General features: G+C 43.8%; 2 protein-coding genes across 3 annotated transcripts; one reads left to right on the top strand and one right to left on the bottom strand.

The window, feature by feature from the left end:
• Nucleotides 1-1,827: 1,827 nt before the first annotated feature.
• Npc2 (NPC intracellular cholesterol transporter 2) lies at nt 1,828-13,790 on the bottom strand. 2 transcript variants are annotated; one of them, XM_048362212.1, is made up of 5 exons: nt 13,631-13,790; nt 6,370-6,477; nt 4,683-4,855; nt 2,549-2,650; nt 1,828-2,177 (listed from the first exon to the last, which is right to left on the bottom strand). In XM_048362212.1, exons 1-4 carry the CDS (start codon nt 13,710-13,712, stop codon nt 2,564-2,566), a joined length of 450 nt encoding a protein of 149 aa, XP_048218169.1. In that variant the 5' UTR covers nt 13,713-13,790; the 3' UTR covers nt 1,828-2,177; nt 2,549-2,563. The 2 variants fall into 2 exon arrangements, with proteins under 2 accessions (XP_048218169.1, XP_048218170.1); XM_048362213.1 differs by having other exon boundaries at nt 2,532-2,650.
• A 345-nt stretch (nt 13,791-14,135) lies between these two features.
• Isca2 (iron-sulfur cluster assembly 2) lies at nt 14,136-15,977 on the top strand. The gene is made up of 4 exons (XM_048362211.1): nt 14,136-14,231; nt 14,426-14,528; nt 14,623-14,738; nt 15,170-15,977. The coding sequence occupies exons 1-4, from the start codon at nt 14,161-14,163 to the stop codon at nt 15,342-15,344; spliced, it is 465 nt and encodes a 154-aa protein (XP_048218168.1). The 5' UTR covers nt 14,136-14,160; the 3' UTR covers nt 15,345-15,977.
• The last annotated feature ends 1,325 nt before the right edge of the window (nt 15,978-17,302 follow it).

A 17,302-nucleotide genomic window follows, 5' to 3' on the forward strand; every position in this document is an offset into this window, starting at 1 on the left:
AGGGCAAGGGGTGTGGCCAGGTGGATTAGGAGGTGACCTCAGGGAAAGGGGAGGTAACTGCCTCCAGGTCTGCTGGTTACCCAGGTAACTGGGGTGGAGACTTAATGAGGTGGGGGCATCTGCATGTAGCCCTCAGGGAGAGGACCTAACACTCTGTACAATACTTAATAGCAATCAAATTATATTAAAATGAAAATCCCCCTCCCCCCCCAAAACAAGTGGGATCTGTGATTTATTTACCTTGGGTTCATGTAAGGGAAGAATTGAGTTGAAGCCTCTAAGACATGCTCAGAGGAATAGGAAAGCCTAAGACTGATGTTGGAAAAAGGACGGCCCTCTGTATACAGAGGATTAGATGCTTCACAGTGTCAATGGAGGTGAACTTCCTGTAGAAGATGACCTTTCAAACTAATCTCCTCACAGAAGCCCTCATAGGTGCAGGCTTCACAGAGCTGCTGATGGCTGATAGGTAAACCATATACTAGCTAAGCTGCTTTCCTTTTTCTTCTAACACAAGAGGGAAAAGGGGTATTTGAAACACAAGGGATAGTAGCAGATGCCTATTAAATGATCTAAAAAAAACCTAGGAATCTTCTGGGAATAGGAAGCCAGCAAACACATATGAGAACAAAAAGTTCCTATACATAGACACTAACCTTGTTTTTCTGAAGAAACAAAAAAAACACACATCAGATTGAGCCTCCTGATTTCCCTGCTATTTCTAGACAAAGAACAGTGTGTCCTAGAACAATAGCTAACATCAGCAGTGTGTACTACATGCCATGGGTCATCTAAGACTTTACACGCCTCATTTCATTTAATAGCCACAGTCCTTCTATTAGTGTCCTTATTTACCAGATAAGGAAACAGAAGAGATGAAGCACACCTAGGATTGACCCCAGGCAATTTGAAGCCAGAGTCCTTAGCAGTATGGAATTACATAATTCTGATACATCAAAGGTGGGCACGGAGAGAGTAGACTCAATGTGACAGGATATAGAAGACCTGAGCGAAACCATGCAGTGGTAGGATAGCAGCCTGCACTAACCAGCACAGCTTGCTTGTTGGTAACCTCATTCCTAACCCATTGCTGACCTCTGGTGGTTTGCTTGCAAAGTTCACAGGCTAAAGAAATCCAAGGAGCGGGGCGAGGAAGGAGGCAGCAGGATGGCTACTTGTAGTAAAACAAAACAACACAACACCACAAACAGAAAAACCCATGCATCAGGTGAAATTATTGGCATGAGAGAGAAATGGATTAAATTATTTGTTCATATACACTGTTAGAAATAAGTCCCTTTCTTTTGCCCTCAACCTTACAAAAGATAACCTAGTGACTTCATTATTCATTACTCAACTTCATTACTCAATGAATGGGGTTGTAGCCTCTGGGTCACCTAGAAGCTGACTGAATGATATATTGTTACTTCAAGAGTAGGAAAATTCAGGATTTACCTAATTGAACAAGTAATTGCTACTTCACATTTTTTCCCTCTTTAAGCTTCCTGCATGACAGCGTAGAGTTCCTCAAATCATCATGCTTCAACCCTCTCGGCTGTTCTATTTTTCACTACACGATGTGTAATGCTTATTTACTACACAATGTGTAATGCTTATTTGCAGCTTCTTTCAAGCATGCTTGGTGATATAAGACTGTACAAAATAAAGTAAAACAAGGTCAGTTTGGCTGAATATATAGATAAGATCTAACTGAGCTAAAGGGAACTTCTAAAAACCAATGTCTTCTCTGGTGACAGGAGATTGGGTGACTGCCTCACATTAGTCTAGAACGCACTGTCTGAAAGAAGCAGATAACCAGAGTTCAAATGCAGAAGGAAAAATGGACAAGTTTTTATTTATTCAGAGGCTCATTTCCAAGTGCATATAGAGGATACAAGTTAATATTGTTTAAATTAAAAAAAAATCAAACATCTGCTAACCAAGTGTTGTCTTTCATGAAAACCACCTAACAAGAGACATGAGACATCCGCAGAGAACCAGCCATTAGGAGCTGAATTTCTGCTGGTAGAATATCCTCTCAGCAATGGATCTCTGGATACCCAGTGGTGATCAAGTCACTCCTGCTGAAGCAATGGGGCTGGAGGTACTGTCAGGGTCAGCAGATTGATTATTGGCCAGATGCTCTGGACTCGGTGAGGCACTTAGAGACGAGGAACCTGTAGAAATGACACCCCAGGAAGACAAACGTGGTTTGGAAGACAACAGATGCCAACAGATCTGATATTTCTAAGTAACCTCCTTCTGGTCCTGTCTGGTTGGGCCTTTCTTAATGCAACAGCAAATAACAATGGTTGGGCAGTTAAACCAACTCCTATAATCTCATTATTTTCTTCTTCCTTTATCCTTTTACAAGAGACTTATAAAAACAACAATTCTGAGCTCTCAAGATAAAGAGTCTAAGATACTTTAGGAAGTTGAGAGACAGAAAACAGAAGTCTCGAGATTCCTTTTATCTTATGACACTCTCTCAGCAGGTCTGATTTCTCCTCCCTTCCTCCACATCCTCTTACCCCTAACACAGACATACAGGCTTCAAATATCTCTAGCTTTTGATCTCTATTGGGATTTTCCAGCAGAAGAGACTTCTGTTTTTGTCATCCTGAAGTAGCCATTCCACCACCAGTTTTATCTGGAGAAAGAGAAAAAGCATTGGAAAAATTGAAACCACAACTTGACCTGAATCCATCATTGGTTTATTAAGTATCCTGGTGTAAACTGTAACAAACTCCGTAACCCGTCACACTGCTGTTTCAATCCTGTCATCATGAGGCCTGTGTGAGGTACAGGCCCTGATTATGGCCATAAACTTATAAGAGTGAATCTATATATACACAGGATTTGGGTATTAGCAATACCACATAGTGACTTAATTTATCATATATATTATTATTTTTTTCTTTTTTGAGACAGAGTTCTGTCATGTAGCCAAGGCTCTCAGTCTCTCAAGTGCTGGGATTATAGATGCATATTACCATATCTGATTTCTAAAACATTCTTTCCCTCTTAGATCAATGGAATGTAAAAGCCTTTTAAGAACTGTACTTTAGTCATATGTCAGTGGCTCCCTCCTGCAGTCCTAGCTACTCAGGAGGCTGAGATTTGAGGACTGAGATTTGTGACCAGCCCAAGCAGACAAATCAGAGATTCTTATCTCCAATTAACCAGCAAAATGACAGAACTGGAGGCGTGGCTCAAGTGAAGAATGCCACCATGAGTAAAAGAGCCAGAGCCAGCTCAAGATGTGATACACACACACAGGTAGACAGTTTTAACATTTAAACACCTCTTACCTATTTAGCACTCTGATCTAGCCTTTTCAAACTATGAGGAGAATATAGAAAACTTAGATTTGTAGATATAAGGAAGCTTTTTTGTTAGCTATAAATGGAAATGTCAAAGCACAAAAGATGTTCCAAAGAAATTTATAACTGTTTTAATTACCAAGGACCATTATTGCCTTGTAACAATATAATTTCAGTTAACTTCCTTAAGCTGTTTTCTGATCATATACTTTTTCTGTTCACTAGAGGTCTCTGCCTTAACTTATTACATTTAAAACTCTGAAGCTACTGGGAGCTGGTGGCTCACACCTGTAAACCTAGCTACTCAGAAGGCTGAGATCTGAGGATCGTTGTTTGAAACGAGCCCAGGCAGGAAAGTGCTTGAGACTCTTATTTCCAATTAATTACCAGAAAACCAGAAGTGGTACTGTGGCACAAAGTGGTGGACTATTAGCTTTGAGTGAAAGAGCCAGGGACAGAGCCAAGGCCTTGCGTTTAAGCCTCACAACCAATCAAAAAATAAAATAAAATAAAACTAAATGTAGATTTTTCTCTTTGGAAAAAAGTAAGTTCTTCATTTCTTTCCTTCTTATCCCAATTCCTATCTTTGATACATGCCCATTCTAGCACTACTACTCAGAGGTAGAAAAAGAAGCCAGTAAAGCAGGGATGGCTAAGGAGTGAGGGTAGAGTTAGGAGGGGAAGAATGGAATGGAAGTGTCATTGTTATTCAAATGTTGTCTCTGCTGAGGAGCTAATACACTTTTGGATCTTCAATTACTTAGTACTTAGCCAAAGATGGGTTTTCTTTCTTTTTTTTTTTTTTTTTTTTTGGTAGGTCTTGGGGCTTGAACTCTGGGCCTGGGTGCTGTCCCAGAGTTGTTTTTGCTCAAGTTCTTTTTGCTCACTCTACCACTTTGAGCCACAGCACCACTTCTGGTTTTCTGGGGGTTAACTGGAGGTAAGAGTCTCACAGACTTTCCTGCCCAGGCTGGCTTGGAATCTCCATCCTCAGTCCTCAGCCTCCTGAGTAGCTAGGATCCCAGGCGCGAGCCAGCGGCGCCCGGCAAGGCTGCCAGATTTCTTGATGCAGCGCAATCAAGAGGCTCAAATTTCTTCATCTGTAAAACAGAGATAATATCACCTCTACATAGGAAGATTGTAAGGATCAAGTGAAATGTATGTGAAACACAGCATTAGGCTCTAGTGAAAGAACAAAGACACTTAATGAAAAATATCTGCCCTACTTCTAATTCAAAGCTGTCTCTTGTCCCTCAGGGTTTTGGTGTTTCACTAGAGAGAAAATCCCTTTACCCTCTGGCTTCCCACCTCCTGCCCTCAGGTTTTTAATGCATCCAGGGCCCTCAACCCGTCACTTACCGAGGGGTATTCGCTCTTCACTGGCAGTTTATTTAGGTAGCTGTATGTCTTGTCTTTTTGGATGGGGCAGCTGATGCCACTCTTACAACCATCAGCCTCAGGGATGGGAAAGGGGATAGGGACACCATACAGGATGCCACGCACCAAGGCTGTGCTGTTTTTAGACTGAGTATCTAAGAGGAAAACCAAGAATGAAATGGTATATCTATCTGCAAACTCTAAACAAGTGTGCTATTACAGTACATGGATATATTCTCTGGTATTGAGATGTATTCTCAAGCACCAGCATAGCTATACTGCAAATCACAAACCCTGTGCTTCTCAATTCCTAGGGTTTATGTCTCAATTGGGCTTAGTACTTAGTGTGGTACAAGCAATTTGTTTGCTTTGTTGTTCTTCTCCTTACTTTCTACTGTCTTTCATGTTTTTCTGGTTTTTGGTTTTGTTGTTTTTAGAAGATTCAGAGCTACCTGAACAAAGAAACTTTATTTAACTAGGCCACCAATTTTTGTCAGTGAACTTTCTGTTAACTATTTACATGAGCTTCTATCAAAGGATCTATCTATCTATCTATCTATCTATCTATCTATCTATCTATCTATCTATCTACCTATCTATCTATCTGAGGTACTAGGGATTGAACCTACAGGTTAGGAATGTGTTATAACCACTTGAGCCATGCCACAAAAAACTGCCACACAGTTTTTTGTAGGTGTTTTAAAAAAAAAGTCTATGACAACTGAGAGGTAACTCTTGACTAAGAAGACATCCATTCCTTGGTAACTTCTACCCCACCACCCCATTATTTCAGATGGGCAAGAGGAATATAAAGATACTATACAATTAGGGGAACCAGAGTTCTGTGCTTTTAAAGAGACAGGAGGACCAGGATATTGTCCAGGAAAAACAAAACAAATCAGGCAGCCTTCGAAGACTTATGAACAATTGATGACAGAAACTGTGAGGTTTCTTATTAGACTAGTCTAGTTCCCTATCATAGAAAATGAGGGAAGGATTTAAGGCAGAAGTTTTGTCCCGCAATAAAGATTTTTTTTTTCTGTCTTTTCACTACATAGTTCAGGCTGAAACTTGAAATCCTTCAGCCTCGGCCTCCAAAGTGCCAGAATTAAGGACAATCAGAGTTCTGATTACTTCTTGGGTTCATAATAGTTCCCCTAAGCCTTAAGGCAGCTGATAGGTATTAATTGTACTTTTACCTTCATGCATATGCAGGTTTAGTGACAGAAAGGTAGGTAGCTTGAGAAAACACTTTGTAAGAGTTCCAAGGTTTAAACCAGGGACTCATACATACTAAGTATCGCATACATTGCTAAGCTACATAGTGCAACTTTTGATATTTTTTTAATTCTGTTTCTCTCCTTTGTTTTCAGAGATAGTTTTACTAAGTAGCCCAGGCTGGCCTTGAACTCTTGGCCTTTTGGCAAAGAGCTAGAATAATAGTCATGTACCACCATACCTAGCATTCTGCTTGCTTAAAGGAAGTCAGACAGCGATGGATTCGGAGAGAAGACATAAAATGTGAGGGCACAGTGAATTCCAGCTTTGTACAAGGTAGAAAGGTTACAGAATTCCTGACTGCCAAACCTCCCACCCAATGCTCATTCCAATACTTGACATTTATGTTATGATTTAGCAGAAATGGAGGGTGAGAGCCATGTTTACTCACTGCTGGTGAAGGTGACATTGACACTGTAGGACTGTCCTTTGTCCAGCTGGCAGGGCTGAATGGGACATGGGCTCACATTTACTTCCCTTATAACTCCCACTGCAGAACCTGAAAGAAAGGAACAATGAATTGGAATGGGAGGAAAGGCATATCGCCGGGCTGACAGAGATCACGTTCATGGCTCCAGGAGTTCTTAGCTCCCAGTCACTTGTTTTTAGAGCCTTAGGAAATTATATGCTGGGTAGCAAGAATGAGAGAAAACTGAGGTACCTAAGGGGGCGGGGGCAACAATCTCTCAAGTATATTATCCTTCTTTTAGAGGTTAACAACCAGAAGGGAAGAAAGACTACTATGATTTATCCAAGGTCATAGTGACTGGAAAGGGTAGATTCAGGACTCAGTGAAGCAGCCTGATTTAGAAGCCTATGTTGCTAGAACCTGCAGGAAGCTTTCAATGCACAGCCATAAGCTGAGTGCTGGTAGCTCATGCCTATAACCCTAGCTACTCAGGAGGCGGAGACCAGAGGATCTCAGTTCAAAGACAGCCCAGGCAGAAAAGCCTTTTTGACTCTTCTTTTTGCTTTTTTTTTTTGTGTGTGTGCCAATCCTGGGCCTTGAACTCAGGGCCGGAGCACTGTCCCTGGCTTCTTTTTGCTCAAGGCTAGCACTCTGCCACTTGAGACACAGGGCCACTCTCGCCGTTTTCTATTTATGTGTTGCTGAGGAACCGAACCCAGGACTTTATGTATATGAGGCAAACACTCTTGCCACTGGGCCATATTCCCAGCCCCACTTTTCTTCTAATTAGCCACCAGAAAACCAGAAGTGGAGCTATGCTCAAAGTGGTAGAGTGCTAATCTTGAGCAAAAAAGCTCAGGGGCAGTGTCCAGGCCTTAAGTTCAAGCCCACAACTGACAGAACAAACAAACAAGCAAACAAACAAAAAAGCCAACCAGTCATAGGAACAAAGGGAAAGAGACTACAAGAAATTCCTGAAAACTATTTACCCTGAAGATCCAGGTTCACATTCAACCAAAACACTTTGCAGTTTTCCTGACTCAACATGACTTCCTTGTCTTTCACAACTATTTTCTTTATCTTAAGAGTTCCAACTCCCATATCCTTTGTGATTTTCAGTGAAGTATCTTTGGGGTTATATTTTTCACTTTCCTCAAGTGCCTGGAAAACTTTGCCCAATATTATATCATCTTGAAATCTCTTTTATCATTTTTTTTTGGCCAGGCCTGGAGCTTGAACTCAGGGCCTAGGTGCTATCCCTGAGCTTTTGTGCTTACAGGTACTGTTCTACCTTTTAAGCCACAGCTCTACTTCTGGCTTTTTTGGTATAGTTTACTGGAGATAAGAATCTCATGGACTCTCCTGCTTGGACTGGCTTTGAACCAGGATCCTCAGATCTCAGCCTCCTTGAGTAACTAGGATTACAGGCGTGAGCCACTAGCACCTGGTAAAATCTCATTCTATTAACCCCGTCTGACTTCCTAAAGAAATAAGCAATGCTACTGAAGGTATGGATAACACATATGGAATATGGACTTGAAGAGGAGCCACCATTTTCACTGTCACTGGAATGACCTGGAACAGAGGAAGTATCATCATCTGAAAGAGGAATGACTCTTGAGAGAAGAGCTACTCCTATGTCTGAGTGCAGAAGTGTACCCTCTCCACCCTGCTCTGGACTTCTGTCAGTCACATTCTCCCAGAGGAGAAATCTAAGAGGCCCATTGATGAGCATTGATGAGTTGGGAAAATAACAAACAGAACTAAGAATCTTAATAGGCTATCAGGACCCTGATTGTCTACAGAAACAAAAGAGATGAAGAGGACAGAGATCTTTATAGCTTCAATAAAATTGCCCTTACCAACTATGGTGGTACATATCTGTAGTACCAGTATCTGGGTGACTGAGACAAGAGAATTGGAGTTTGAGATAATTTTTCAACTATGTAATGAGACTTTGGACTCAAGTTGAACTCTATTCCAAATAGGGCTGACTCACCCAACCAAGAGGGCAGAAATACCAGTTGGATTAATTGGGTTAGTTGGTAGTTACCAACTGCTGCCAATTGAGTCTAAATTTCTTTTCCTCTGAAATAACTGACACAGGACTATACAGCTCTTGGAGAAAATACACATGGAAATACTACAATGTGTAAAGAATAAGGGTCAGATGTGGAAGGATATAAGGAAAAATCAGAAATAAAATAAATCAGACCTGCCAGTGCTGCTTTTATTCAGTTTTGAAAACTGATCCACAACTAATAAAAAAGAAAGCACTGAAGAACAACACTAGAAACTATAAATCGGAGCCAATTCTCTCTAAAAGGAGATACAAACAATACTTTTGATATGTAAAAGGGAGGGAAACAATACAGTGTACAAAGAGGCTCCCTATTCTAGGTCTGTCCCAGGAGAGCTCAAAGAACTCCACCCAGCGCAGGATTTGAGCATCAAATGTAGCACCAGAGATAACCCACTCAGAGAACTATTTCCAAGGACAATCTCAAGACTAGCTGTTCCCAATATGTCCCTATTTCTCCCTATCATCTTTTAATCATGCTCTGATGTCTTTCCAAATTGATGATCTTTCTATGGGTGCATGTGTGCATAAGTGCACAACTATGGGTCCTGGGGCTTGATCTCAGGGCCTGGGCACTGTCCCTGAGCTGTTGCAACTGTTTTGTGTCAAGGCAGACACTACCACTTGAACAACAACTCCACATCTGGCTTTTTAGTGACTAATTGGAGATAAGAGTCTCACAGACTTTCCTGCCCAGGAGGGTTTTGAGCTGCGATGTCCAGATCTCAGTCTCCTGAGTAGCTAGGATTACAAGTATGAGCCACCAGGGTCCTGCAATCTCTAAGCTTTTAAAATATGCTTCTGCTACTGAGAACAGTTTTTTTTTGTTTTTTTTTTTGGCCAGTCCTGGGCCTTGGACTCAGGGCCTAAGCACTGTCCCTGGCTTCTTCCCGCTCAAGGCTAGCACTCTGTCACTTGAGCCACAGCACCGCTTCTGGCCGTTTTCTGTATATGTGGTGCTGGGGAATCGAACCTAGGGCCTCGTGTATCCGAGGCAGGCACTCTTGCCACTAGGCTATATCCCCAGCCCCGAGAACAGTTTTAATTGCTCTTCTGCAATAGGCAGATGTATACTCAGAGGTGGAAACTTACGTTCTTTAACCTAAGTGTCAAGGTTGGGGGCCTTTTTCTAAAAAAAAAAAAAAAAAAATCTCATTCTAATAAAGGATGAATGTACTCATTGTTCATAATAAATGCTTGACAAAAAAGAAAAAATAATAATAGTATTTAAGTACCAGTCTTGAAAAATCCCATCCAGGCCTCTGACCCTGGCCAAGGGAATGGGAGGGAAGGATCTGCTTGGTAACTGAGGGACACACCTCAGGCCAGCTTCATTGGCTTGAGATTTACCTGGTTCCACTACCTAAGGTGTAGACACAGGCAAGGTATTTAACATCTGGTGAGTACCTGCCTTTAGGGTAGATGAGCTAACTTCCACACTCCCAGGTCTCAGACATAATGTAAGTATCTGGAACACAGTGGTGCCATTGTAAGTATACACCATGATTCTGGATCCAGCTCATTGATTTAATTTAGAACAGCTGCTCCTGAGTTGGTCAAGTCTCCTCCGACACCAAAATTGAGTCCTAACCTCAGATACTCCTTCAGGGGCAGGTGATGTTTGTAGACAACAGAATGGATTCTTACTGTCTCAGGTCAAATGCAGGAAGACAACAAGCACAATGCACATCAAGAGGACTTTTCCTGTTAGTTCCAGGTTAGCTCTGTACTGTTAATGTATTATGAACTGGGAAGCTCAAGTAGATGTACTTTGCTTTCTCTGAGCGTGTGTGCCCTTGGGTGGAAGAGTGGTGTATTTAATTACCTCTTTCATTACATGGGCCCATAGCTCTAGCTAGGTCTGTAAATACCCCTTTGCTGTCCTCATCTTGCAGTTTGCCTCTCCATCATAGCAAAGTTCTCAAGCTGTATACACATACTCTGAGCACCCTAAAGTGTCATTCTCTGTGGGCAGGTAAAATCGGGCAAAAATTAGTGCTCATGTAAAGCCTTTCCATCTCCAGCTCCTACCTGTTTCTTTCAAAGCTGGGTCACATCCTCTAGCAAAAACAAAGAAGAGTAATGGGAGCTTTCCTCCAGTTCTTTGCTGACAAGAGTTTTTTGGACCTCCAATGTCAATATATCACACTCCTCATTCCTAACTTGCAAACATTGCAAAACTAGTTTGTTTGGTCTCCTTTCTCACTTGAGAAAATCCTACCTCAGAAGAAGGCTGAGGTGGGTGGGTGTCAAGTGGAATACAAAATCTTTGATCTGGGTGCTCAAGTTTTTACATTGTATTTCCCAATTCAAAAGTAAATAAAATCTGTGATGGGAACCCTTCTACCTTTTAAGAAATTCTATTTGCTGTGAAATGAACAATTTCTATGTTTCAGTTCATTAGAAAAATTATCACTGAAATATAAAGTGGTTCATAAAGACCTGCCCGATTCTTACTGCTTCCCAGCTGTGAGATCTTAAATAAACTATTCTGTGTTTCACTTTCCTCTTCATTTGAGATTAGCAGTCTCTTCACTTAAATGCTGGCCATATGTTTAATGGAATGAATGTTTCAAGTGCCAGTCTCCTGGTTCAGGGAAACAGTATCTGGGTTTTTTTGTGTGTGTGTGCCAATACTGTGGCTTGAAATCAAGACCCTACACTTCTGGTAAGATGTAACCACATATGTTAAGTGTTAATTGTCCAACAGTCTTTATTCCCTAATGAATCATGTTTTATAACCCCCACCTTTACCTCTGTCTCAATATGAGTTTTGGAGACACAGTGGGGGAAAAAATGCAGTATTTCCTTTATTTTGTTTTTAGTAAGCATTTTAGTAAGTATTACTATCTTCTGGGCACTGGATAGGAGGGAAGAAACTTGGTCTGGCTGTCTGTTGTATTTCTGGGATACAATGACTCCTATAGTCATGTGAGCATCATGTGTCCTTCCTGCTTAAGACAATTTATTTGTGTGTGTGTCAGTCCTGGGGCTTGAACTGTGGGACTGTGTCCTTTCTCTGAGCTTGTGTGCTCAAGGCTAGTGCTCTATAGTTGAGTCACAGGTCCACTTCTGGCTTTTCTGGTACTTACTTAGAGATTAAGAGTCTCTTAGGCTTTTCCTGTCCAAGTTGGCTTCGAACCTTGATCCTCAGATCTCAGCCTCCTGAGTAGCTATGACTGCATGAGTCACCAGTGCCCACCCCCATCTGGCCTTTCTGCTCAAATTTTACAAAAATCAATTTCATATCTCTTTCAATGATCATTTCACCTCCCTACAGAACTGTTCCAGTTCTGCCTCCAAAATTAATTCTATAGATTTGCTACACAAACTCAGAATTTCTGTTTCCTACTATATTTTCCAGCAAAGATTCCAACCACACCATTGGGAGGGGTTAGCAGTCACAAGATATGATTAGAAAAGTGGTTTTAAGCTGAGCATTGGTGGCTCACACATGTACTCCTAGATACTCAGGAGGCTGAGATCTGAGGATGGAGGGATGAAGCCAGCCTGGGCAGGAAACTTCCTGAGTCTCTTATCTCCAATAAACTACTCAAAAAAGCCAGAAGTGGTGCTTTGGCTCAAGTGAGCACTTGCCTTGAGCAAAAAGAAGTTCAGAGACAGCATCTAAACCGAGTTCAATCCCCAGGACTGGCAAAAAAAAAAAAGGGTGGGGGGCTTATAGAAGGAAGACTGGATTAAGAATTACAAATTTTCCAGGTACTGGTGGCTCCTGCCTGTAATCCTAGTTAATCAGGGGACTGAGATCTGAAGATTGAAGTTTGCGGCCAGCCGGAGCAGAAAGGTTTGTGAGACTCTTGTCTCCAATTAGCCACAAAGAGCAGACAAGGAGATGTGGACCAAGTGGAAAAGCGCACAAGCTCAGAGATGGCACCCAGGCCTTCAGTTCAAGTTCTTGGACCAGAAATAAAAATAACCAATTTCAAAGCCCAAAGGAAGCCCTTATATTGCTATAGAATAAACTGTGAATAGGTGAGGTGACTTTCACTTCTCTGAAAAAGAAACTTAAAAAAACAAAGTGCTGGGGCTGGGGATATAGCCTAGCGGCAAGAGTGCCTGCCTCGGATACACGAGGCCCTAGGTTCGATTCCCCAGCACCACATATACAGATAAACGGCCAGAAGCGGCGCTGCGGCTCAAGTGGCAGAGTGCTAGCCTTGAGCGGGAAAGAAGCCAGGGACAGTGCTCAGGCCCTGAGTCCAAGGCCCAGGACTGGCAAAAAAAAAAAAAAAAAACAACAAAGTGCTGCCAGGAGCAGTTGGTGGTTCAAGCCAGTAATCCTAGTTATTCAGGAGGCTGAGATCTGAGGATAGTGGTTAGAAGCCAGTCCATGCAGTAAAGTCCATGAGACTCTCATCTCCAATAAGCTATTCAGAAAAAGCCAGAAGTGGAGTTGTGGCTCAAGTGGTAATGTGCTAGCTAGCCTTTAGCACAAAGAGGCTCAGGAACAGCGCCCAGGCCCAGAGTTCAAGCCCCAGGTCTGGCCCAAAACAAAGCAAAACAAAAAGTGTGTGTGTGTATAGTATGCATAGGTGGGGGGATGGATTCAATCAAGATACAAGTCACAAATAAAATGAAGTTCTGAAACTGGAGGCTCTAAATCCAATTCTCAGTAGGTCCTCAACACCCTCAAAAAAGTTTTGTGGCCCTCCCCTTAATCTTTGCATTGCGTACAGATTTTGCGATGGCTGCCTCTCTACTGTGTGTGTGTGTGTGTGTGTGTGTGTGTTCTGGAGGCTGTGTGTGTGTGTGTGTGTGTGTGTGTGTGTGTTCTGGAGGCAAGGTGTCACTATTTGGCTAGGATGGCTTTAAACTCATGATTCTCCTGGTTCCACTTCCACAGTGCTGAGAGCACAGATATGCACTACCACACCCAGCTTGATGTCTACAAACTCCAGAAAACTTGAACAAAGGATTCACCCCAGCACTGTACAGGTACCCTCAAAACGCGCGTAGCAAAGATAGAGACAAAGTTGTGCCCGGTCAAGTCTCACCCGGTCAAGTCTACCCTTTCTCGCCAAAACCGGCCCACTCTGCCCGGGGTCCAAGGAACCCGCCCAACCCAGCCCGGGGTCTCAGCGCAGGCAGCCGGGGAGAGCTTGCGCTGATTGCGCGGGAACCTCGGGCGGGCCCGGGGCTCACCACAATCCTTGAACCGCATGGGTTCGGCCAGGGAGGAGGCGATGAACGCCTGGACCAGGAACACGACCGCCAGGAAACGCATCACGGATAACCAGGCTCCGAGCTCCAGGAAAGAAGAAGCGGTGGCGGCAGTCACAAGATAAACTTGCCGGGGCGGGCCGAGGGAGGAGCCCAGTCAGGTGACCTGTCATCAGCTGCGTCGGGGGAGGTCCCTCCGTCCTCGGCTCCTCGCTCCAGGGAGCCGGTTCTGAAGCCAGCCTCCTATCTCCGCCCATTTTGTCCTCTCAGTGGTCCGACCGGTGGACGTCCAGGTCAGCGCCGTCCCTTTCCTGTCCTCAGGGCTCCGCCCTGGTTCTATTAGTGCGGCCCCGCTTCCGTAAGCGGGAGTATTTCTAGCCAATCAGGTGCCATTTCAACTTGTACTACCCAATAGGCATGTTCGGAGGCGTGGCGTAGACGGGGCCACGCCCACTCTCCCGCCTCTCCCGCGTCCCTGTGGGCGAAGCGAAGGGCGGAGCTTGTGGAGAAAGATGGCGGCCTCCTGGGCCTCCCCCCTAACGGCCGCGGCGCTTCGAGCCGTCTTTCCCTGGCGGAGGAGCAGGTAGGTATCAAGGTTGGGAGGACATTTAGAAGTGGTGTGAGGCCCTGCGCCTCCGGGACAAACGGCCCACGGGGGTGGTCAGGGTTTGGCGTAGGACAGTCCCAGTGGGGGGGGTCCCCAGACCTGAGGCGGTCAAGGTGGGGGGCGGGTCCCAGGTTCTGTTCCCCGGCTTACCCTCCCCTCTTTCGGGGCAGATTCCTTGTCATCTCCCCTGGACTTGAGAGGCGCTGGGATGCGTCGTCCTCCAGCTCCGAGGCCGGCGAAGAACAGATCCGGCTCACGGACAGCTGCGTCCGGGTAGGAGACCGACTCGAGGGCAGGGAGACCTCCAGTCACCCACCTTTCACCACCTCTTGTTTGGCTTCCCTGATTCTCCCTACCTGCGTTTCAGAGGCTTCTGGAAATCACCGAAGGGTCAGAATTCCTCAGGCTGCAAGTGGAGGGAGGTGGATGCTCCGGATTCCAATACAAATTTTCACTGGATACAGTTATTAACCCCGACGACAGGCAAGGAGGAAGAGGTGGAGGAAGGGTTGGATCCCAGAGGAGGGATAAAAGCGACTCCAGTTTAAGTTGTGAGGGATGATTAAGACACCCTCTCTCCCCCTTTTCACACTGTGGGAGTATGGTAGAGATTTGTCATCTTGACTAAAAGTAACGACGTTATTTTTAATACAGGAGGACATTTGGTCTGCCTAGGTCCATAATGTAGTCAGATGAGAGGCTGGATTGCACTGTGGCCCAATCTCCAAATATCTTCCCTTATTCATTCACTCCATTGAGTCCTTTTGTTTCAGAAAATAGCACCTGTTAGAAGTCATGAGGAATGCTCCACTCCCCTCTGTTAGAAAAAACTGAAGTGCACCTCTGACCACCATAGGGTGGCATATTTTTGGTGTTTGAGATATTTACTACTGCTTGCCCTTCTGTCTTTTCAGGGTGTTTGAACAGGGTGGGGCAAAGGTGGTGGTTGACTCTGATAGCATGGCCTTCGTGAAAGGGGCTCTGGTGGACTTCAGCCAAGAACTGATCCGAAGCTCATTTCAAGTTTTGAACAATCCTCAAGCTCAGCAAGGCTGCTCCTGTGGGTCGTCATTCTCTGTCAAACTTTGATGCACTGACAAGTGACCTTTAGCTTGCCACCAGTCGTCCCATGTGAAGAACCTGGGATTACCAGAATTCCAGAAGTTTCCTTCTAATCATGTCCTTCTCCCAATTTTATTTTCCTTGATTCAGGAGTGTTGTGTTTTGCCACTATTATTTTCAGAATGTGAAGCTTTTTACCTTGGCCTAAATTCCTCCTTATCCCTTAATGCCATACTAAGGCCACACTTCAAGTTACTGTTACTTCATATTTAATCATTGGTTAAAACCCAGTGTAATCTGTAGAACTTCCAAGACTCTAGAATTTGGAGTTACTTCTTTGGCCTTCAGAATTGCTTGTACATATGTGTATAGCTATATATAAAGCCTCATTTAAAAGAAAGTCTTTACTGTGTTTTGGATCAAGGTCATAGATTGGGTAGCTTCATTACTGGTTACTTAGGCCAAAATGAAAAATCAAGTAAAGCAAAAATTTTAAGCCACTGTCTTGCTGTGTAGGTGGGCTGACTCAAACTTGAGATCTTGCTCCTGAGGGATTTTAGGCATACACCATCACACCTGGCTCATTTCATCCTTCTTTTTGTTTTTGCCAATCCTGGGGCTTGAACTCAGAGCCTGGGCACTGTCCCAGAGCATCTTTTGCTCAAGGCCAGTGCTTTACTACTTGAGCCACAGCGCTACTTCTGGCTTTTTCTGTGTATGTGGTACTGAGGAATCGAACCCAGGGCTTCATGTATGCAAGGCAAGCACTCTACCACTAAGCCACATTCCCAGCCCTCATTTCATCCTATAGGTGGACTGACTACCTCAAAGTTGAGATCACCCCTTGTCTTAACTTTTACCTGGCTCATTTCATCCTACTTTTAAAATTGTTTTAATTTTTTTGTCAGTCCTGGGGCTTGACCTCAAGGCCTGGGTATTGTCCCTGAGCCTTTTTGCTTAAGACTATTGCTCCACTTTGAGCCATAGCTCCACTTCCAGTTTTCTGGTGGTTAATTGGAGGTGAGTCTCACAGACTTTCCTGCTAAGGCTGCCTTTGAGAACTATGATCCTCAGATCTCAGCCTCTTGAGTAGCTAGGATTACAGGGGTGAGCCACCGGCACCCAGCTTCATCCACTTTTTTTTCTTTTTTTCAGTACTGGGGTTTAAGCACAGGGCCTAGCAGGCACCTTGTCACTTGAGCCATATCCTTCTAGAATGTGCTATCAGTTTATCCTTATTTTCTGTGCAGCTTTTTGCCATTCTCCATATGGCAGGGCAGATATATTTTATTTATACTTGTGAATCTGCTAAGATTTATAAAACTAAAAAGTGTATCCCCTAGAAAATTGGACCAGACTCTCACTGATATCTGAATGACTTGAAAAGTAACCCTTCTATATTTCCATACACATTTCAAGATTCTGTAGCCTTTTAACCACCAAATCCCCTGAGGATAGGTTGCTTCACTTATAGTGTAAAATGTCTCATTCATAGTAGAAAGTGGTTTCTCTTTTTTACTATAGATAATACATGGTGCCCCCCCCCCTTTTTTTATTATAGCTTACCAGATGAAATGTAGGGAGCTGGGAATATGGCCTAGTGGCAAGAGTACTTGCCACTACATGAAGCCCTGGTTCTATTCCTCAGCACCACATATATAGAATAGGTCAGAAGAGGCGTTGTGGCTCAAGTGGCAGAGTGCTATCCTTGAGCAAAAGGAAGCCAGGGACAGTGCTCAGGCCCTGAGTCCAAGTGCCAGGACTGGCAAAAAAAAAAAAAAAAAATCAATCTTTTGGGCTGGGAATATTGCCTAGTGGCAAGAGAGCTTGCCTCATATACATGAAGCCCTGGGTTCTGTTCCCCAGCACCACACATATGGCCAGAAGTGGTGCTGTGGCTCAAGTGGCAGAGTGCTAGCCTTAAGCAAAAGGATGCCAGGGCCAGTGCTCAGGCCCTGAGTTCAAGGCCCAGGACTGGCAAAAAA

The sequence above is a fragment of the Perognathus longimembris genome, chromosome 14, assembly GCF_023159225.1.
Source record: "Perognathus longimembris pacificus isolate PPM17 chromosome 14, ASM2315922v1, whole genome shotgun sequence".
NCBI lineage: Eukaryota > Metazoa > Chordata > Mammalia > Rodentia > Heteromyidae > Perognathus > Perognathus longimembris.